This window comes from Microtus pennsylvanicus, chromosome 5 (assembly GCF_037038515.1).
Source record: "Microtus pennsylvanicus isolate mMicPen1 chromosome 5, mMicPen1.hap1, whole genome shotgun sequence".
In the NCBI taxonomy this organism is placed as follows: Eukaryota; Metazoa; Chordata; class Mammalia; order Rodentia; family Cricetidae; genus Microtus; species Microtus pennsylvanicus.
In genome coordinates, this window is record NC_134583.1 from 131,909,155 (window position 1) to 131,932,141 (window position 22,987).

A 22,987-nucleotide genomic window follows, 5' to 3' on the forward strand; every position below is an offset into this window, starting at 1 on the left:
TTGAAATCCAGAATGCAAGAACCACAGTGGCTGGCTGGATAGCAAAGGGAATGGGAACGATTTTTATCTCAAAGGGCTTAGGCCTTTGCGTCGAGAAAACTTCTGAGCACGTGGACGCACAGTAGGCCACGCGTGGAGCAAGGGCCAGCGACAGAAGTAGAGGCTGGCTTTCCTAGGCGACCAGGAACTGAGGGTCGGAGTCTGCCGGGTCACCGAGCCGCACCCCAGCCCCAACTCCGGCCTCCGCGCCCCCCCCCCACCCCGCTGAGCGGCTCCCGAGCCCGGGGCGCATGCGCCGACCGTCGGTGCCCCGCCCCCTCCCCCCAGTGCCCCGCCCCAACTTTCCACGTTTCACTTCCCTCCGTCTCCGCCTCGGCCGCAGCTTCGCCGTCACGATTGGCTCCCGGACCCCCTCGTCTCGGCCAATAGACGCCACGCTGTCGCCCCCGTGTTACTGGGTAGAACAAAACAAAAACAAACAGAGCGAGAGGGGCCAGAGGCGCTCCGAGGCGGCTGCGGCGGAGGCTGAGGAGCGGAGTCCGGTGGGTCGGAGACCCGGGCGAGCGGCGGCGGCGGCGGCGGCGAGGCGGGGGCGGCCGGAGGAGGTCAGTACGGTGGGCGCGGCTCGCACGCGCCGGCTGCTGGCGGCGTCCTCCTCCCGCTCGCCCTCGGTCTGTGGACGAGGCCGCCGCACGTTGGGAGGGGGAGGGGGCGTGGAGGCCTCGCCGCGGCAGTCGGGGGCGACGGTCCCGGGTCTGCAGCCGCTTCGAAGCCCTCAGGCCCGGGCGCGCTCGCCCAACGCCCGGGGCTCGGTCTCCGAGGCTGCAGCGCGGGGCCCGCCCCCTCTTCGGTGGCTCCTGCCTTCCCCGGCGGCTGGGCTGGCGTGCGGGAGCTCGCGGCCGAGAGCAGCCTCCATCAGGTGCCCCTCCCGCTGCAGTTGGACGCGGGCGACAGGACGGGTAGGGGAGGTGTGTGTGGACCGGACTGAGGTCGGCTGGGGGCTCGGAGGCCTCCTCCCGGGCCTGGCCGCCGCGGCCTGCCCTGCCCGGTGCTGCCGGAGGGTGGGGGTCCTGCGGGCGGGCTCGGGACGCGGACAGCCGCCCGCCGGGCCCTGCGCCAACCCCTCCTCGCCGGCTATCCGGCACAGGGTCCCTAAAAACGAAAAAGATTACAAGCTAGAGAAAACAAAGCCGAGAAGAGAGCCCCCTTTCTGTGAAGGCGTGCTGCGTCCGCTGCCTCTGTCTGTCCAGTGCTGTGATGTACACCGAGGGTTCCCCCAAACCTCAAAACTGCAGATGTAGGTCCTCCCAAATCTTCCCCCACGCCCTCCTGGGAGCGGGCTGGGTAGCCAGCCACGGTCGTCACCTTAGGATTCAAATGCAGCTATGGGCCTGGGCGAGTGGTGGGTGTGAGGCCTACAGGGTGCTTTGAAAACATATTGGTATATTCACAGTTGTGACATTCTCCATGGCTTAAGAGTCTGAGGCTTTGGGAAAGCCCGCATTCCTTTAAAAAAAAAAAGAAGTTTTAGCATATCTATCCATATTGTCACTTAAACCTATTAAGTGCTTGCTACTGAGTTATACATACATCCGGCGGCATCTTTGAATTGTGATTCGGTTAGTTTGTCTAGTGTGGTAATGTTAAGAGAAAAATACTTGTTAGGACTACAAAAATGAATGTACGCTGTTATTTTCTATAGCGATTGCTTTTGCAGTACTGTGGTAGAGTGCTTTTAGGTGATTGTAAGTTGCTAATTCGGTGATTGTATCCCAGAGAAGAATTAAAGTAATTTTCTAGTTAACGTACAGTTTAAACTTGATTTCCAAAAATGCCAGAATAATTTATGGGTTATTTAGGGAACACACTGGAGAACAGTTAATTTCAGCCTTAATTTTTCTAACTGCATGCATGCTTGTTTTCCTTATGGGAAATGATTCTGTATATTAGTGTGGAGCAAGTGGAGTTTAGGGTTTTTTTTTTTTAAGTTTGAGGTAAGCATTTTAAGGATTGTTAAATTGAAAAAAAAAAACCCTTCCAATCTGAAGATATTGGAACATACTACCCTTCAGAACAGCGGTGCTGCTATGGGTTGTGGCTGGGATCCTGATCTGGAGAAGGAAATTTTTTTTGGTTATAATTAATAAACAGTTTATTATTTGTGATAGGTATCTCCATAGCTGTTTTCTGTATCATAGATTAATTATTTTTAGTGTTTCAAAAGCAGTTGGTGTAGCAAGTCTAGGCTGTCATAAACTTTTTTTTTTGTTGCTGTTAACCCGGACCTTTCCTGTAGGGCATTTTGAGTTCTTGTACTGCGTTCACTGGTCCGGATTCTGCTAGTGCTGCCTGCGCTGTGCTGCTTTCTCCTTGCACAGATCACCTGCTCTTCCTGCGTCTCTTGAATCGTACGCAGAGTGAACACACGAAATGCATGAAGGAATGCACATAGAACTCATTTTGAATTAGATAGGATTCGATAGGCAGCACTCACAAGCTTAGTCCTTTATTGGGTGGATGTTGCAGAAGGCATTTTCTCAAAGGTTGTACTTGTGTAAAGAATGAAAAGAAACTTCACGATGTAGCTTTAAATGAAACCACACCATGCATGACAGATTTCGTATAACATGCCATTCGTGCCCTGAGAGGAAGTGGAAGACGGCGTTTTCAGCCGTGGAAAGTACTAAATGTTTGCATTTCCAGACTATATTTGTCCAATAGCTATATAAATCTCCACATATCTATTTTAAAATTCATTTTATCTAAATTCCTAAGTTGTTTGAAATTAAAGTATTGGGGAAGTGATCCCTTCGATGCACTTGTCAGTTTATTCTGAATAGAATTAGAGGATGGTATTCTCACTGTGTTGTGTTTTTTAGCGGTATGGTTAGCCTTGGTGTAGCCTAACAATTACGGCATCACTTCAGCATAAGGTGTTATTTTTGTTTCACAAGTTAATATGTTTTGGAGAAAAAGAGCATAAACTTGGAGGGCTCGTGCACATGCTACCACCAGTTCTGTCCGCTGTCTGCACCTCCCCTAAAACAGTCTCCTGTGTAGGCTTTGTTTTACCACATCTGGCTTCTATTTGTTACTAAACCAGGGTTTTTTTTTAAATGAAAATTTTAGATTGTAAAAAAGATACACTAAAAATAAATTACAAATAAATGTCATAATAGAAAAGGTTACTTAAATGTCTCCCTGTCTCAGTGCCTCATAAAACGACACGTGAAATGGCAGCGGCTTCTGCTTTCAGATAGTTTATGGTGTGAAAGACCAACACGTGCGATGTTCTTGACTAGCCACAACTGTTGTTTATATTTTAGAATAAATTTAAGTTATTGTTAGAGAACTATTCCAATACTAATGTTCCTATATGCAAACGTATGATTAATTTTAAGATTGTATTAAATGTGGTCTGGAGAGATGGAACATGGGTTAAGAGTACATAGTATTCTTCCAAAGGATCCAAGTCCAGTTCCCAGCACCCACATCAGTCAGCTCACAGCTCCCTGAATGTCCAGCTCTGGAGGATCCAGTGCCCTCTTGTGGCCACCTGTGGCACAGCATACAGGGTGTGTGCAAATCTTAAGAGATTTGGTGTGTATGTATTTCTTTAATGGAAAGAAGCACGTGTTGTAATAGTTTTTAACTCCAGTTTAAGGGACTTATTGACACATACTGATATCTGATGTGTTTTAATCTCAGCTTTTCTCTCTTTTTTCTGTCTCAGAAAAGCTTGTGGAGAAATTTGGTACTAAGTGTTAATTAGATTACTTTTGAAAGTAAAGCAACTTTTTTTTAGATTTTTTTTTTTTATTTTTGAGACAGAGTTTCTCTGTAGTTTTTGGTACCTGTCCTGGAACTATCTCTTGTAGAGCAGGGTGGCCTCAAACTCACGGAGATCTGCCTGCCTCTGCCTCCCGAGTGCTGGGATTAAAGCGTGTGCCACCCCTGCCCAGCAAAACTAGAGCAACCTTATGGCATTTTTTTTCCCTTCATTGTATTCAGGTAAGTTGAATTTACCTTAATTATGTCAGATTAGAAGATGGTGAAACTTTTTCTTTTCCTTTTTAAACATAGATTTTAAAGGAGGACTTCCATTTCATAATTTTTGTATAATCAGTGCAAGTGAAATTAAGGAAAAATGGATGTAGAAAATGAGCAGATCCTGAATATAAACCCTGCTGGTGAGTAATACTCCAAACCCTGTCTGAGTAGACTTGGAACTATTCCATAGTTTATGTGAAAAAAATTATAGTAAGACTTTAAAGTACGTCTTTATCCATGCTAAAGATACCCTAGCTCTCCAAAAAGAGCAAAGACTAGGGAAGAGTTTTGAAAGGAAAAAAGATATCATAGCTGAGTTTGACTATTTGAACGTAAAAATGGTCAACCTTGAGTATGGTGCAGTTCCAGCAGCGTGTCCATTAACGTGATGATATGTAGTGAAGGCTTCACACTTCATTAGAGATCACGTTTCAAGTAAGGGTGTGCTTTAGAAAAGTGGTCTGTTCAGAGAATGTTCTGCAGAAGCTGAGACATAGCATTTTCTTACTAACAGCTGTACTTTTTTTGTTAAGAATTGAAAAGGATTAATTACAAATAGAGTTTTTAGAGATTGATTCACTGATTTTTAAACTATCACAAACACATTAAAGTCATACGTATCTATTTTACACATCGTAATTATGATCAGGCACCCTACAGTTTGGGTGCTGTGGCTCTGACTGAGTTATCCTTTGTGAACAGAGCTGCTGTAGCAGAATGAATTCAGTCACCTTTCAGATCGAAGATTAGTAATTAAATAACTTCCAAAAAAGGGAACAGTAGGGATGATTTTAGTTGCTAATTTTCCAACTTGTATAGGCTGAGAACTTTTCGTAGATAGAAATTTGGGGAAATAAGTTAAGAGTTGGAGATGATGATTTAAGAATATTCATTATATTGTTATGTTGAAGGCTGTCAATTCAACAATTACATGGGATTACATACTTGTCAGATATATATTACAGGCTTTTTTGGGAGTTATTAATGTTTTTTAAGTATTTGTAACTGAATAGGGAATGTTTGGGTGGTGATTTTAAATGCATTTTGAACCTTGGTTTCCTCATTTGTATAAATTGCTGAACTTAGAGTGACCAGTAGAGAGCCTAACAAGTATAATAGATATTTTGTGTAGTTTATCTCCACTGTCTCAATATTCTTTGTTTTACTATATTTTCATGCTCTTGGATCTACAGTTTATGATCTTTACTAACATAGATTTTATTATTCAGATGTGAGGTTCCTTCTTTTCAGAAAACCTTATTAATTAAAATTTAGTCATTTCCTGTGTTTCCTTGGTAATGGGAAAAGAATCTTATTTGTCCTTTATTAGATTAAGGCATGTGAAATTGCTAATATATGACTACTACTAACTACAAAATGTTAATTTTATGGGTAGTAATCAGATTAAATTGTACCTGACTAACAGTGGATGTTGGAAATACTTAGTTTGCTTTCTTTGTTTTCTCTTTTAAGATCCTGATAATTTAAGCGACTCTCTCTTTTCTGGTGATGAAGAAAATGCTGGCACTGAGGAAATAAAGAATGAAATAAATGGAAATTGGATTTCCGCATCTTCTATTAATGAAGCTAGAATTAATGCTAAGGCAAAACGACGGCTACGGAAAAACTCATCGCGGGATTCTGGCAGAGGCGATTCAGTCAGTGATAACGGAAGTGAAGCAATCAGAAGCGGAGTAACTGTGCCCACCAGTCCAAAAGGAAGGTTGCTAGATAGGCGTTCCAGATCTGGGAAAGGAAGGGGGCTGCCAAAGAAAGGTTAGTGTGTGCTGTGCACAGAAACAATGTGGAAAAAACCCCAGTTCCTGTGCTGGGAGTTCCTTGTGCTAAAGAGGACTGAAGTACAGACGGGTGTAAGGTTTACAGGTTGCTTATATAAGTGTTTGTAGTGGAACTGAAGGCCCGGAATTGCTTTTTCTTAAGGTTGATTCCTTTTTTTTTTTTTTTGAAATAGAGCTTTTCCCCCCAGTAAAATATAGTACACATTAATGCTTTTAGTTAGGAATTTTATACACTCTATGAAAATAGTCAGGTTAATCATAACTGTTATCAATTGAATCTGATTTTGGTTTATTATTAAAAGTAGTAACTATAATACATTTCGTAGCATATTTGTGGTTCTGGGTCTGAGTTATCTTTAGCTTTGCTGTTTGAATGGTGGAATGGATTGATGTATTTCACTGGTGTATCCAGTGCCAAGAACACTGATAGATGTTTAACATTTGTTGGATGAGGGTCTGCCAGCATCTGTCTGTAGTAGGATTTTGGTGGAATTTGGATATTGGACTGAATTTTGAATGATGTGAGCTTCAATTTATACACTTAATTAAGACCCTGATAATTTAAATGGGTCTGGCAATGAACATGCTTGTAAAGTGTGGGGGGTGTGAAACATGGAGATTGGATTTCAGCGTCTTCTATTAGTGAACCTAGAACTAATGTCAAGACAAAAAGATGATTATGTGAAACTTTTGTTAAGGGGAAGAGAGAAAGATAAATATAGAAATATTTGGACTGTACAATATATACTATAGTAGTCTTTCAGAAATTACTTTTGTGAGTAGTTTCACAATCATTATATCAGAATGATAGTTATCTGATTCTGGTCTGCTATATTCCAAGGATTATATTCCAAAGACAGAGTGAAAACTTAAAAAGGATATTTTAGACAAATTTGGCCTTATACAATTGTCACATTTGATATGGAAAAGCATCTTATCTTGGAAAGTTGAAGTTTACTCTTTGGTTTGTATACAGAAAAGAAACAGTTGTCAGTGCTGTTAATTCTTAAATAGCAATTATTTGTTAACATACTGTTAATTCGAAGTATAGTTTGTGTACTTATGTGGAAGAGTGTTAGACTTAAAGCATTTGATGGTGGTCATTATGGTTCTTTGTGGAATCATAGGTTGAGGTTTTATTGCCCTCTTTCTGGTTCTAAGGAATGCCAGCACTTAGAGCTTCCTCACGGTGTCAATTTGTGTGAGGTCTGAGGCATTGCTGTTTCTTTCAAATTTAAAAAAAATATTTTAAAGAATCTGCCTTGGTAGTTTCTAACCAAGTTATTTCAACTTGATGCTTTTGGAAATAGATGATAGATAACCTGCTGTTGAAAAAGTGGTCTAAATAGGAGTTTCCAGTGTAGATCTTAACTGGAAAATGCTTAGCATAAGAATTCTCACATTGAAGTTATTTCAGGTTTCAGTTAACATGTGTAAACTATCAACAACTTGCAGGTGGTGCAGGAGGCAAGGGTGTCTGGGGCACACCTGGTCAGGTGTATGATGTGGAGGAGGTGGATGTGAGAGACCCGAACTACGATGATGACCAGGTAGGCGTCAGTTACTTTCATAGTCAACGTCAGTAAGGTTTCTTGGCTTTCCACTTGTAAGAACAGCTTACTGAACTTTTGTGAAAGCAGCGGCATACGGACTGTAAGTGATTAGAACAGGAAGCTGGTTTGTCCTGTCCACCGGTGATCACTAACTGGCTGAAATGATAGTGTCTGCTTACCTGAATATTTAACTTATAATCCCCCCTTCTCCAGGAGAACTGTGTTTATGAAACTGTGGTTTTGCCTCTGGATGAGACTGCGTTTGAGAAGACGTTGACACCGATCATACAGGAATACTTTGAGCATGGAGACACGAATGAAGTCGCGGTAGGTTCGACATTACAGGGATCGCAAACACTGACAAGGAAACGCAGCTGGAGTGATATTGATGACTCTGGATAAGTTTTTGTTTTATAAGGGCAGAATTCTTAATCAAGAATGGACTGTACAGGGCATGGTGCTTTATGCCTAAAATTGGAGTACTGCTAAGGGGAAAGTGGATAGGCCAGTTTGAGGCCAGTCTGGGCCACATAGGGCTTCCACGGGAAAAAAAAAAAAGAAAATAGTTTTTTTCTCAAATAATTTTTCTTATGTGTTTATAGGTTCTGATGAAGCCTATATTCCAGACATGAACTCCCTTTTGTGGCATAGGCCTTGAATTTAGTTTGGGAAACTGTTTCTAAACTATGATAGTCAGGACCCTATTGCACACACAGAACATCCTGTTTAGTATCTTGGTATAGTAAAGCAGGAATGTTGCTGACAGTTCACCACCAGCAGCCTTCATGGTCCCTTCTGACAGGCACTGTGAAAGCTGTCCAGTAGGGTGGGGTTCCAGTCAACCCTATCTTACTTTTTCTATGTCCTGTATATATAGTCAAAGCATGCACATCCGTGGTCTTCAGCAATAGGGTCATATAACCAGCTGCAGTAGCAATAGGTTTTAGGATTTGTGGGACCTCATGGGCTTTCCTGGCCAACAGCTCAAAAGGTGGTGCTCCATCCCTGGCACTGAGATTTTCAGTCAATAACCTTATGACTTCTGGGCCTGCCCTTTTCTATTCATAGGGTACCATTTGTATTTAAACTTTTTAGCTGTTGGTTTAGTTACTGGGGGATGCTCAGTGACTCAAAGCACACTAGTCTTAGAACAGCCTGCATGGCACTGGTGATGGGGCTTGGATATACCACACCTCACTGTTTTCAGTGTGCTTGCTACCTTTGTGAAGTTTTATTCTGTGCCACACCAGAAAGGGGTTTGGCCAGGAGGTCTTTACTCTAGCCCTTTCTGGGGCAGGCTGTTTTTAAGTCACTGAAATGAACCAGTAATAGATCTGCCTGGTGCAGTGCTTTATATACCCTCATAGTTGCTCTTCTGGTGTTGTACACTGAGCTTCTGTTCCTTCCCATGACTGAGACCAAAACCCTATTGGAACTGTTTGCTTGGGTTGTTTTTGTCATAGCCCCCAACTATATAGCCTTCTGAACTCCTGGTGACTTCTAACAGGAAGGGACACTGGGTTAGTGGACACATAGCTATTGAACCTGTCCCGCAAAGATCTTACCCCTTTCAAAAGCCACCTGAGCCTTTCTATGCCAATCCCATATAACTTCTTTCATTATCAAGTAATGGGCAAGATGTGATATAAAAATCCAATATCCAAAGAGCCCCCACCCCGTGCCTGTACCTCTTTTACATTTATAGGCACAGTCTGTTGTAGGATTTCGACAGTAACGTTGTCAGCTATCTATGTGTCTTACCTGACTAGACCATAATACTCCCAGAATTTTACAGCTGTGCCTGGCCCTTGTGCCTGTATGTCACTTAGGTGCATTTCTTAATCTGCAAACACTCAGAAGCTAGCATTATGTCATCTGTGTAATGAAACATTTTCCAGAGGATTGGCAGGGCAAGGCAACACCACAAACCACCAGCCTATATTGGAGAGGAGAGTACACACACAACCTTGGTGAAGCACCCTGAAAGTCTGTTGTCATCTGCTATCAGAAGTGTCAGGTGATTCCAGAAGTTCACAGCTAAGACACTAAGGTCAAACCCAAACAATGTGCGATGCAGCACAGAAAGGTTCCATCAGATGCTTCCTCCACAGATCAAGGCTGGGTGAAAAGCATGATTAGAGGCACTAACTTAATTCGCTCCATTTTCTCTGGACCATTGCATTTCCATATTTTGGAGTTCTTCCATGCAGCCTATCTGCATTTCTCCAAACATGATGAGCTCAGTGAGCCTGATTAAGTCTGCTCAAACCCTCGCATGGCTAAAAGTGAATGGGACACTACTTTCCCCTGCTGTACCTATGGGCTCCCTGGGTCAAAATGGCCCTGGGTTGGCACAGTGGCTGTAACTGTAGCTGTTTCCGCTTCATCCACCATATCTGGCTGCTGGGGGAGTTCCTGGTTGGGCAAACAATCTCCACCCCTAGCACAACCTTTCGCTGGAGGGAAATGTGCCCTCCTTAGTCTGATGGGGTAATTACCCACCTCTGGGACAGGACTGATGGTCTTCACCTTACTGCTCTGCACGGTGTCTTCTGTGAACTGCTTGCTCCTCAGGCTCTGCAGCCATCCAGAAGCCCCTGAGCACAGTTTGGCTTCTATCACTTGTCCCCTAGGAACTCCAGCTCCACACAAGCCTTGTCACAGTTGTCTTCCAGCGACCCAGATCACCTCTCCCTCTGCTTCCCCCCCCCCCCCATCTCCTCTCAGTAGATCTCTCACTTCACAGAGGCACTTTATATGCTGGTCTAAGTCACTGAGATCTGTCAAAGCTCTTCCCACTATAGAAAGATCTTGTCCCGCCGAAGGGCTCAAACAAAGCCACTAAAGTGCAACACCAGCCTCAAGGTCATTAACTCCTCTGTGAACATGGTTCTATCTGGCCCAGTGAACTGGGGTTCAAACACAGCTCCTTATTCCTAGTGCCCTTGATAGCATCTGCCTCTCCCTCTGTGGTCTTCCAGCCTCTGATATTTAAGGGGACTTTAGGTGAAGATAACCCAGTGTTCCTAATGGCTCCGTAAGTTCTCTAGGGGCTGACGTCCCTCACACTGTCTCAGGTCATGCAGCCTTGGCTTTAAGGAGGGATGGGAAGTTATATCAGTCAGTGTTCCTGTCTCAGACTGAACACATCCACTCCTGTGACCCACAGCCTCACAATCCAGGCTCTGGCAAGCTCTTTCGTTGCTTGTTTAAAAGTCTTAATTCCAGCAGTTCAAGCACTGAGTATTTTCTGATCATCCTAGTTTCTTGCCTTGGACCATATTCTGGATCATGGATTTTCCTTTTTGAAGGTTTCCTTTATGAAGGTTTTGAAGGTTTGGCTTGGGGGTGGGTATATTCTGTTGCTTTTACCATGATTTCTTTTCACTTTGGCTCTTCCATGGGTTCCAAGGTCTTGGATCTGAGGAAGGGCTTTTGAGTACAGATCTAACTTGTTCTTTCTCTTCGTTCTCACCCCAAACCTTACAAAATGGCAAGCCAGCACCTCAGTCCCATCCTCTTGTTTCATTTTTAGCCAAATTGGAGGCAAACACAGAAGATGCTAGCCACATCTCTCTTTCATGTTGTAGTTGTTCTTTGCACAACCACATTCTTGCTTGGCCACCATCTTCAGGTACATCTCTAACTACACATAGAGTGGCCAGGAAACCTCTGCTGCTGCTTGCTGACAGTCTTGACCCTTGTGTGCTAATCTTAAAGACTGCAAATATTTCCTCTAACCCAGTGCTTCTCAAGATTCCTAATGCTGTGGCCCTTTACTACAGTTCCTCATATTGCATGGTGACCCCCAACTTTAAAATCACTTTGTTGCTATTTCATAACTGAAATTTTGTTAGTTATGAATCATAATATAAATATCTGATATGCAGGAGATCTGATATATCACACTAAAGGGGTAGCACCTCACAAGTTGAGAACCTGTTACAACTTTTTAAAGTTTTTTGAGACAGGATTTCTCTGTGTAGCCCTTGCTGCATTGGAACTCACTCTGTAGACCAGGCTGACCTCAAACTCACAAAGATCTGCCTGCCTCTGTTTCCCAAGTGTGGGATTAAAGGTGTGCACCATCACCACCTGGCTCCTGTTGCAACTTTTTAACTGGTTTTAGAGCATCTCCATATCCCCATGGTGGACCCGACTCATCAAACAGGCATGCCACCCCATACCATAAAGAAAGACTGTCATCCTGGTATTTCTCCACAGACATTCCTAATGGCCCAGCCTTAGTTTTATCTCATTACCCGTAGCAAGAACCATGCAACCTCTTGCACAACCATAGCACACAAGCGCACTAACACATGCTGAAAGGAAAGGATGACTATTGGAGTTTCCTTTGTTGATGCTCTCTCACTCAGGCTTCTCAGCCTCAGCTGCATGCCTTGATCTCTGTCCTTATTAGGATTTTTATTGCTGTGAAGAGACACCATGACCATGGCAGCCCTTACAAAGGGAACATTTAATTGGGGTGGCTTGCTTACAGCTCACAGCTTCAGTCCATTATCATGATGGGTAGCATGGTTGTATGCAGGCAGCTTTGGTGCTGGAGCTTTGAGTGCTACATCTTGCAGGCAACAGGAAGTTGACTGATACACTGAGCCATATCCAGGACATAGGAAACCACCCGCCCCTACAGTGACACACTTCCTCCAACAAGGCCATACCCACCCCAACAAAGCCACACTTCCTAATAGTGCCACTCATGAAATTATGGGACCAATTACATTCAAACTACCACATTCCACTCCCTGACCCCCATAAACTTGTGACAGTATCATAATGCAAAATGCATTTAGTTAAACTTCAAAAGTCTCCATAGTCTGTCACACTCTCAACAGTACTTAAAAGTCCAAAGTTCAAAGTTACTTCTGAAATTCATGCATTCTCTTAACTGTCATCACCTATAAAAATCAAAATAAAGCAGATCACATACTTTCAACCTATAATGGCACTGGGTATTCATTTTCACTCCAGAACATGGAAGGGAGCCTAGCAAGGGGAAAATACTGGACTGACGCAAGACTGAAGACCAACTGGGCAAACTTCAAACTGTGTGTCTCCATGTCACACATCAAAATGCTCCTCAAATTCAGGTCTCTTAACTCCCTTCAGTATTTTTTTGTTTGTTTGTTTGTTTTGGCCTACAACGTACTTCTTTCTCTTGGGCTGTGGTCCATTCCCTGTTAGCAGATCTCCTTGACATGTATCCCTCTGTCATCTAATATCTTGGGCGCCAATTTCACAGCTTGATGTAATGGCCTATTTGCTAGGCCTACATTCAGAGACACCCCTTCCATAACCCATTTCTTCTGTGTTTAACTCTAAAGCTAGAACCACTTGGCCAGAGCTGTCAAGTTCTGCTGCGTACTGCTTACTCATTGAATTACATCATCACCAACATTCTGTCCTTCAATATCAAAGCTTGACTGTCCTGAAAATGGATCTCTAGACCAAGCTGGTCTCAAACTCAGCAATCTTTCAATTACATCTTCACCAGTTTTCTGTTTTCCATAGTTTTCTTTACTGCCTAACCTTGCCTGTCCTGGAACAGAGATTTACCAGCCTCTCTGCCTTCTGAGTGCTGCGATTAATGTGTGCAGCCTGTACACCAGCTCTTTTTCTTTAGTTTCTTTCCTTCCACAAGTTGGAAACTTAGTTGGGTGGGTGCTTGCCCTGAGGTCACCACTCCTTTATTTCATTTTTTAATCTATTTATCTCCTTGAACATAGGACTTAGCTTCATTCCACTTCCTGGTATTTTTTTTGCCTTTAAATTTACATTTTGTTATTTACTCAGCTTTCCCCTTTTCATTATAAATCTTCATTAGAGTTAGCACTAATATTCATACGACAGAGTCTATACTAGACTGTTTTGAGATTTCTTCTGCCAACGGAATTAATCCAGAACTCTTCACTCTAGCCTCAGGCAGACTCTTTGGACAAGGGCAAAAGGTAGCCACTTTTTTCCCCCACCAAAATATCACAAGAACGATCTCTAGGCAACATACGAAACTCCCAATAGTTCAAATAACTCAGCACCTCTGTCTTCCATGCTAGTAGGGCTCACTAAGCAGCACTTAAAGCATTCCACTGCTTTCCAAACCCCAAGTACCAAAGTCCAGACTCCTCCAAATACATGATCAGGCCTATCACAGCAATACCCCAACTTCTGTGTTAGGGTTTTTATTGCTGTGAAGGGACACCATTCACATCATTTTAATAATGTCACTTCCAATGAGATGATAGGGGCCAGTTACACTATTTGTAGTCAGGACCATGTACTCAGTTCTCTCCAACTCATCTTTGGTTCTGTCATGTTCTTTTTGTGACAAAACTTCCGGGGATGCACAACACACATGTACTCACCCCAGAAAGGGAACCCAAAACAGACCAAAGTACAGATACACCAAACTACAACTTGGTGAATCAGTGAGGTTTATTGGGGCTACTTACAGGAAAAGGGTTCGTTGCAGGAGCAGAAATGACTCTTAAGATGTCTATATAGCCAAATTCTACTCCAGTATGGGTGACAACTCACAAAACTGGGAACCTGGAGCATACTGTACAACCTGTAAGCAGGTGTCTCAGTTGGTCTAAATCTCTGGTAGGCAGCTCATCTGGTTTCTGCTGCTTCCAGGCAGCTGCTCTGGTCTTGCTGAACATCCTCTTTGCAGATTCGCTTTGTTTACTCTGGTAGGGAAAGACCTCTGGAAAGATTGGAAAGACCTAGTGAGTCTCGTCAGTTTCAGGTACTTTCTGAAGCTTTTTTGAGTGATTTACCTTCTTGTTAAGAGAGATTCCCTTGCCTGAAGATATGTTTCAGTCTTGGAGAAAACCATTACATAACACACACCATGAGGAGAAATGTGTGGTCCATGTCCTGCCTCCTGCAGATCAGTCAAGTAAAGGCAATGACAGTTGAACATTGTATTGAGAGGAAGAGCTTGTACTATGAAACATAGTCTTCAAGAGAAAACTTTTAAGTAGAATATGTAAACAGACTGTAATATAAAATGGATTTCTCCACAGATGTTCAAGTATTTGTAGAAGTAATAGTAATAGATTGTAAAGCAGAGGTTTAGTTAATTAGGTAGTTGAATGAGCTGTTTTCAGTGTTCTTCACAGTCTAAATGGACTGATGTTCAGAAACTTAAAGGTTATATCAATATTACTGATGTAAACCTGTTAAATATGACTATTTTGATATTTCTAAAAAAGGAAGGTATAATGATAGGTAAAAAGCATGACTACAAAACTAAAATTTTACCGAACTGTAGTGACAGGTAATTATTTTCATTCTTTTAAATAGGAAATGTTAAGAGATTTAAACCTTGGTGAAATGAAAAGTGGAGTGCCGGTGTTAGCAGTGTCCTTAGCATTGGAGGGGAAGGCCAGTCATCGAGAAATGACATCGAAGCTACTTTCTGACCTTTGTGGTACAGTAATGAGCACAAATGATGTGGAGAAGTCGTTTGATAAGTTGTTGAAGGATCTGCCTGAATTAGCATTGGACACTCCTAGAGCACCACAGGTTTGTGCATTTCTCTTTTCATTTACTGTCCTTTTCTTCTGTGCTTTTGGTAGTAGAAATAATAAACTGTCCTGGCAGTTTGAATAACTAGAAGGCAATGACCCAAAAAAATAGCTATGCACGTCTTCATGTCCCCCCAACTTTGTTTATATTTTTATTACTATCTATTAAACCAAGGGTACCCACTGCTAGGCAAGTGCTTTATCACTGGGCTGTAACCTACTCAGCCTTTCTGCTGATTTCCAAACAGTCTTGGAATTAAGTTTTATGTCTGACCTCTTTCCCACCCAGGTGTGCATCGTTTTTAGACATATATAATACATGTATTTTCTGCTCAGACATTTTTATTACATGTACACTATTTTACCAAGAGTTTTTTTTTTTTTTGATTTTTCGAGACAGGGTTTCTCCGTAGCTTTTGGTTCCTGTCTTGGAACTAGCTCTTGTATACCAGGCTTTACCAAGAGTTTTTAAAATAGATGTTTCTCTAATAGTGACAGTTGACTTACTTGAGTAGTATTTGTTGAAACAGAATAAATCATAACCTCCCTTTTGTCACTTTGAAAACATGCAATTGCTGTTTATTAACATCTGCATAAAAATTCAATTTATAACGAGTTTCTAAATGAAATAGACTTATTTTCCATCTTTTTATATACACATTTAAAAATGACATCTAAGTTATATTAATTATAGAAATTTATAATTATTAATTATAGAAGAAAGACTGGAACAAAAAATCCCCACAAAAACCTAACATTTTTTATTTCTAGTTTCTTGGTTATTTATCAATATCCTTTAAACTTAATTAGGAAATGGATTGTGACACATACATTGTTTTTTAGATTTGATTTTTCTTACAAGATGTATCAAATATCTTTTTCTATGACCCCACAGTGTACTTTGGTCTGTGTGCACTGCTTACCCATGCCACTATTGTCAGACCCTGAAGTCGTTTCCAGTCTCTGTAGTAAATGATGCTGTGGTCATACTTTCAAATGAACATCTGTGCATAACTTTTCTCCACAAGATACGTTTTATAATTGGTTGAAAAAACATTCTGGGCTATTTTATTTAAGAAATGAAGAGTGTTTTTTTCTTGACTAAGTCATTTTAACAGGTATTATTGGTAACATGTTTAGAATGAGGCAGTGTAAAAAGTATTGAGGATTAAGTAGTGAGCTAAACAGATGTTGATTTCGATCTCGGCGGCATTAACTTGAAGGTTAATGTAAAGGAGTATACTTCATACATGATAAATGGGTGCTTCTGCATAACCCAGCATGTATTTTATCTGTTGTGAAGTTCAGCTAGTTTCTATCATTTATCCATTTCAAAACTGTGGTCTAATAAAGGTTTATTTTGGATTTTTTTTTTACATAGTTCTCTTTCTTATTATAGTTGGTGGGCCAGTTCATCGCCAGAGCTGTTGGAGATGGAATTTTATGTAATACCTATATTGATAGTTACAAAGGAACTGTAGATTGTGTACAGGCTAGGTAAGTAGATTAAGTTTTGCTTCTTAGAATTTCAAAACAGGCAATTCTACAGTGATACTCGCATTAATCAGATGTTGTGAACATGTTGTCATTTATTTGCTCTTTGTTGTTAAAAGATTGTTGACATGGAATAACAGGAAGAGGACAGTAATAAAATGCAAAAGTTCTGAGCTAATTTATTAGGTTCCCTCATTTCAAGTTATCCTTCTTTGGACCTCAATTTCCCTACTTGTAAAATGAAAGTGTTGAGTGTATATTGATCAGGATACCTCTGGGTCTGATTCCTGAAGTCATTTCATGTTTTAGTAAGATCTACTTAGTGAGCCTTGTTTAGAATTCTTTAGAAACCTTTTCTTAGAATATGTGCTTTTCACTTTTGTTCTTTGATTTAGTGAATTATAAGCCAAACATGGTGTTTTACTTTTTTAAGCTTCCTGGAGATGTTGGTTTAGACAGCCATGTCTCAGGTTTTCCAGATATAGATACTTATTTTCCTACGTTAGGTCCTAGTGGAATGACTTTTGTGGGTGGGAAGATGTGAATCTATATAAAGTTGTATGTGAAATGTTTCGTTTTGGTGATAGATCAGTAGTTTTGTCCTGTATTTTGGTCGTTGTTGATGAGAAATGGATGTAAAGGAACATAATATGTTAAATATTTTGCTAATTTTAATTTAAAAAGTTATTCCCCCAAATTATATATATATTTTTGTGGTTTTTCGAGACAGGGTTTCTCTGTGGTTTTGGAGCCTGTCCTGGAACTAGCTCTTGTAGACCAGGCTGGTCTCGAACTCACAGAGATCCGCCTGCCTCTGCCTCCCGAGTGCTGGGATTAAAGGCGTGCGCCACCACTGCCCGGCTCAAATTACATTTTTTTTGTTACACAAATGTTGTCAATACATAGACACTTTTGCAAACTATTGATAAATCAGTAAACCTCAGCCTATCTGTAATTTTCTACTTTTCTTTTTTCTCGTCTCTTTGGTAGAGCTGCTTTGGATAAAGCTACTGTGCTTCTGAGTATGTCTAAAGGTGGAAAGCGCAAAGACAGCGTGTGGGGATCTGGAGGCGGGCAGCAGTCTGTCAATCACCTTGTTAAAGAGGTACCTGATAAGCATTGTTTTCAACTTATATGTGTCCTTTGAAAGAGAAAACAGTAAGACAACTACTAAATGGCATTTTTGTGGGTAAGAATTCATTGTGATTGTATACCTGCAAGTAAAAAAAAATGGAATAATCTACAAAAGAGAAAATAATTGCATAATTGCTATTATTCCCTGTTTTGTGACTTAATGGCATGACTATTAAGAGGCCTTTCGTGAATGTTAAGAATGTTGTCTGTGAACATCTAAGGAAGGAATAACTATAAGGAGGCTGTCTGTGAACATCTGGAGAATGCCTAAAATCTTGTTTTATAGTTGTATTTAGTTTTAACTTAAAATGCCTTTTTGTTTTTGTTTTTTGAGACAGGGTTTCTCTGTAGCTTTATAGCCTATTCTGGAATTCTGTCTGTAGACCAGGCTGGCCTCGAACTCACAGAGATCTGCCTGCCTCTGCTCCCCGAGTGCTGGGATTGAGGCGTGCACCTTCACCACCTACTTAAAACGCTATTTTTAAATTGTTCAATAAATATATATAAGCAGTTTGGGTAGTCTGAGATTACAAGTTAGGGATCATTACTATTAGAGCCAATCAGAGTGGTAGATATTTATAAGGATGTTCACTACATTTGCTAAGGAAAATTAATAGTTGGGTTATTTCATTAAAATGCAAGATCTGCTTCCTATGGATTTTCTCTTTAACAACTGGAAAAATGTAAGTGTCTGACTACATATTTTGAGACCTAGTTAGAAGATTTGTAGTTTAAGTACTTTTTTTTTAGTATACTCCTTTTAATTTTGATTTTCAATTAGTGTGTGTGTGTGTGTGTGTGTGTGTATACACATATGTGTCTTGTGTGTGTTTTAGTTCAGAGGTCAAAATCAGGTCTCATTTTTTAGGAAATGTCACCTTGCTTTTTGAGACAGTCTTCACTGGGACCTTACTTATGACATAGCTGTAGTGATATTTTGTTTGTAATCTAACAAATAAAGCTTGCCTGAAGATCAGAGTGCAGAGCTAAGCCACTAATTAGCCATAGAGGCCAGGCATTGGTGGCATACACCTTTAATGCCAGCACTCAGGAGACAGGCAGACAGATCTCTGAGTTCAAGGCCATCCTGGGCTACACGAAATTGATCCAGTCTAAAAGGGAAACAACCAGATAGTGGTGGCTCACAGCTTTATTCCCAGTACTTGGGAGTCACACGCCTTTAATTATAACACTAGGGAGGTGGAGACAGGAAGGGATATGGCTGGGTGGAGAGAGGAGTACAAGGCGAGGGAGGGGGGCGAGATAGGAGCTCAGTGCAGTCTGAGGACGAAGTCTGAGGATGCAGTCTGAAATAGTCTGAAACAGTCTGAGGAAGCAGTCGGAGGCAGTCTGAGAGCAGAATTGTCCCTTTGGTCTGAGCATTGGTAGAGGTAAGAATTCTAGTGGTTGGCTGATTGCTTCTCTGATCTCTCAGCTTTTACTGTTTAATATCTGACTCTGGGCTTTATTTATTAAGACCAATTACAATTCGTGCTAACCATAGTTAGGCTGGCTGTATAGTGAGCCACAGGTCTCCTTGTCTTTGTTTGTGAGGTTGAGATTACAAGCATGTCATGTGCAGTGTATTACATGGGTTACGAGGATCAAAGTAAAGGTCATCAAACTTGCATGACAAGAACTTAATTGGCTGAGCTGGTGCCTCTACCCTCAGTCTTTTTTATATCTCTAGTTTAAGTGGTAAGGAGCTAGCTCAAATGGGTAGTTACAGTGTTGATCATTTTTTGCTTTTTACATAGGTTAGATTAGAGCCAGGAGATGGTGGCGCACGCCTTTAATCCCAGCACTCGGGAGGCAGAGGCAGGCGGATCTCTGTGAGTTTGAGACCAGCCTGGTCTACAGAGCTAGTTCTAGGACAGGCTCCAAAGCCACAGAGAAACCCTGTCTCGAAAAACAAAAACAAAAAACAAAAAACAAACAACTCCCCCCCCCCCCAAAACAACATAGGTTAGATTAGATATGTCAGGTCATGACTTGCATTTGTCTTTTAAAAATTTGAAGAGTTATAAGAAAAGTTAAAATATGAATATCCCAGGGATATTAGGCAAGGAAATGTAATAAAGAGCATCCTAACTGGACAGGAAGATGTCAAACCAGCTCTATTCCCAGATGAATGATACATAGATTGGAGAATCCAGGGGAATCTACAGAGAAACTCCAAAAACCCAAACTTAACCCGTAGTTTAGCAAATTTGCATGATAATAAGATCAATACATGAAATTCAGTTCTTTATACATTAGGATTGAAGCAATAACAGAAATGAAAGTGTGGCTGTTTATAAAAGCATAAAATTAGAATATGACAAAATTAAAGGAAATTCAAGTTTTATACACTAAAAACGGAAAACATTGAAAGATATGCCACATTTATGGATTATAAGACAATATTGTTAAGATGATAATACTCTCTGAAGGTGATATTTTGAGAAATTGACAAACTCTTAGACTATGTGAATTATCTTTCAGTTAAAAGGAGATTGGAAATAACAGTATATGAATTTGAAATTTACATTATTTTGGGTACTCATTTAAATGGAAGCAATGTCCAAGTAAATTTTTATTTTTTAAAAAAGAAGTAATTTTTAAAATATATTTCTGTATATGTATGTGTGCCTGCTTCTCTGTATGTGTAATGTGTATGTCTTAGTGTAATGTGTATGTGTGTGTGTATATGTGCATGTGTGCCAGAGAGTCCTTTGCATCCCCTGGAACTAAGTTGTGGCAGTTGTGAGCTATTGCGTGGGTTCTGGGAACTGAACCCAGCCCCACACAAGAGCTGCAAGTGCTGTTAGCCACTGCACTCCTCTCCTCAGCCCCATGTGCACTTTCTCAGTGGCATAGCAAATACAACTAAAACAACACACAGCATGTAGTTTTTAGTAAACATACTTGAAATATTAAGTATTGGTATAAAATATGTTAAGTATGTAATATGTATGTACTAAATACTTTGTGTATGTGTATAATGTGTGTCTGGTATGGTGGTGCACTCATGCATATGAGGTACAATTTTTGTGCCTGTGCACATACTTGGGCATCAGGCATCTTCCTCCGTTACTCTCCACTGCCTTGCCTTGAGACAGAGTCTCTCTCTCAACTAGACGCTTGATATTTTTTCTTGACTTACTGGCTAGTGAGCTTTTGCAATCCCTTTGTCTCTGCCCAGCGGTGCTGGAATCATATTTATGCACGACCGTGCCTGGCTTTATTATTATTTTTATGTGAGTGTGGGGCTTTGAACTTTGGTCTTCATTCTTGTATTCACCCAGTCAAAATACACTTAGTGTCATTAGAAACAAGTGCTTTTCCCAGAAAATTTGTAAAGAACATTATTTTTTTATTTGAAAAGCTCTTTTGCTGAAAAAAACTTTACCAGTCTTTTTCTAGAGCCAGAAATGATACAGTCTCTTTTGCTATGACTGAAGCTCAATTACTGAAGGTGTTATTTTTTTAATGTAATATTTTAATGTGTTTGGGTGTTTGGCCTGTATAGAGTCTGTATTCCACATGTATGCAGTGTTCTCAGAGGCCAGAAGAGGGCAGCGAATAGTCGTAGATGGTGGCTAGCCACCATGTGGGTGCTGGGAATTGAACTTGGGTCCTCCAGAAGAACAGCCATTGTGCTTTTAAACACTGAACCGTCTCTCCACCCTCACTAAATGTTTTGAGATACTGAGTTTCAAATTCTCAATTCTAGAGAGAAGAGAAACTGGAAATCTTTGTTCTTGTAGTAATGTCCCAGTATCTCTTACTTTTTGGTTCTCAATTGCATTTAGACCACCCTGATACTTGGTGGCATTCCAAAAAGTAATGGGACTTTGTTAGTGCCCTTTAGTGGTATTTAACCCTTTGTCCTTTTCAAAGATTTATTTTAATTATATGTATGTGTGGGTATGTGCACTTGAGTTAGATGCCTATGGAGGACAGAGTTGTGGGATCCTAGGAGCTGGAGTTACAAGTTGTTGTGAGCTGCTGGTAATGGGTGGTCAGAGATAGCCTTAGAGATAGTCTGGTCCTCTGCATGCTCTTAATTGCTGAGCTGTCTCTCCACCCCCTAAATCACTCCATCTAGTCATTCATTCATCTATCCTGTTTTTTGAGACAGAATTTCTCTGTTTAACAGCCCTGGCTGTCCTGGAACTCACCAGGCCGGCCTTAAACTCAGAGAGATCTGCCTGCTTCTGCCTCCAGAGTGCTGGGATTAAAGGAGCCACCACTGCCTGGCAAATCCCTTATTTTTAGTAGGATATATTGAAACATTACAGTTATAAGGCAGGGCATCTACATTACAAAACCTGCTTGTGGATACCAGTCATCCCTTAGAAAACCAATGAACCATTCAAAGCCTGGAAGTTTATTTTTAATTATGAAGAAATTCTTCAATTATGAAAAATTAAATATTATGACACCACCCTGTCAAATCCCTATATCTAATATTGGTGTGAATGTAAATAGATAATTTAGGTAAGCACACAGCTTTTAAAAATTAGAAATTCTAACATTGCAACTTTTAAATATAACAGATTGATATGCTACTTAAAGAGTACTTACTCTCTGGAGACATCTCTGAAGCTGAACATTGCCTTAAGGAACTGGAAGTACCTCATTTTCACCACGAGCTTGTGTATGAAGTAAGAGTACATTCTCATACCCAAGAGGATTGTCTTTCCTTTTTTTCTTAAAGATTTATTTTTATTTTATGTGTATTGGTGTTTTGCCTGCATGTGTGTCTGTGTATGAGTGAATTACAGACAGTTGTGAGCTGCCATGTGGGTGCTGGGAATCGAACCCAGGTCCTCTAGAAGAGCAGTCAGTGCTCTTAACTGCTGACCTATCTCTCCAGCCCCCCACGCGGATTTTTAGTTGCTCTTCTTATATCACAGTGACCAATGTTTTATTTAATAATACAAACCTTTTTTTCCTTAAAAATACTAAAATAATTTATGTTTATATAATCATTACAAAAAACATAATCACTACATGTTAGATGAGAGATCTGATACATTTTTAGGAGCAGTTTCTCATGAACTGTTAAAAATTAATTTACTCTTTTTGTTCAATTTTTAGGCCATTGTAATGGTTTTAGAGTCAACTAGAGAAAGTGCATTCAAGATGATCTTAGATTTATTACAATCCTTGTGGAAGTCTTCTACCATTACCATAGACCAAATGAAAAGAGTATGTATGACATTATTTTAAATAATACCTCAACTATATAATTGTATAAAGGTTATGAATTGTTAATGAAGGTTTCTTTTAGTGTATGTGTAGTATTATGCCTGAGATTTTGTTTGACTTTTTAAATTTTTTGGATGTGAAACTTAGATAACACTTCAGTCTTTTTTAAAAGTATGATTGTTCAGTTTGTGAGATACAAAAGCATTTAAAT

The 22,987-nt window shown here is 40.7% G+C and overlaps 1 protein-coding gene across 4 annotated transcripts in view; it reads left to right on the top strand.

Annotated features, from left to right (window-relative positions):
- Window positions 1-435: 435 nt before the first annotated feature.
- The window catches only part of Pdcd4 (programmed cell death 4), a 34,218-nt gene continuing 11,666 nt past the window's right edge, over window positions 436-22,987 (top strand). For 2 of the 4 annotated variants that reach the window (XM_075974398.1, XM_075974397.1), the window contains exons 1-10: window positions 438-605; window positions 4,084-4,190; window positions 5,524-5,826; window positions 7,305-7,399; window positions 7,616-7,729; window positions 14,729-14,950; window positions 16,352-16,449; window positions 17,437-17,551; window positions 22,122-22,229; window positions 22,666-22,776. In XM_075974398.1, the coding sequence (XP_075830513.1) occupies window positions 4,148-4,190; window positions 5,524-5,826; window positions 7,305-7,399; window positions 7,616-7,729; window positions 14,729-14,950; window positions 16,352-16,449; window positions 17,437-17,551; window positions 22,122-22,229; window positions 22,666-22,776 (1,209 nt within the window). In that variant the 5' untranslated portion in view covers window positions 438-605; window positions 4,084-4,147. Of the gene's footprint in view, window positions 606-4,083; window positions 4,191-5,523; window positions 5,827-7,304; window positions 7,400-7,615; window positions 7,730-14,728; window positions 14,951-16,351; window positions 16,450-17,436; window positions 17,552-22,121; window positions 22,230-22,665; window positions 22,777-22,987 lie in introns of all 4 variants that reach the window. The other 2 variants (XM_075974396.1, XM_075974399.1) reach the window with 2 other exon arrangements.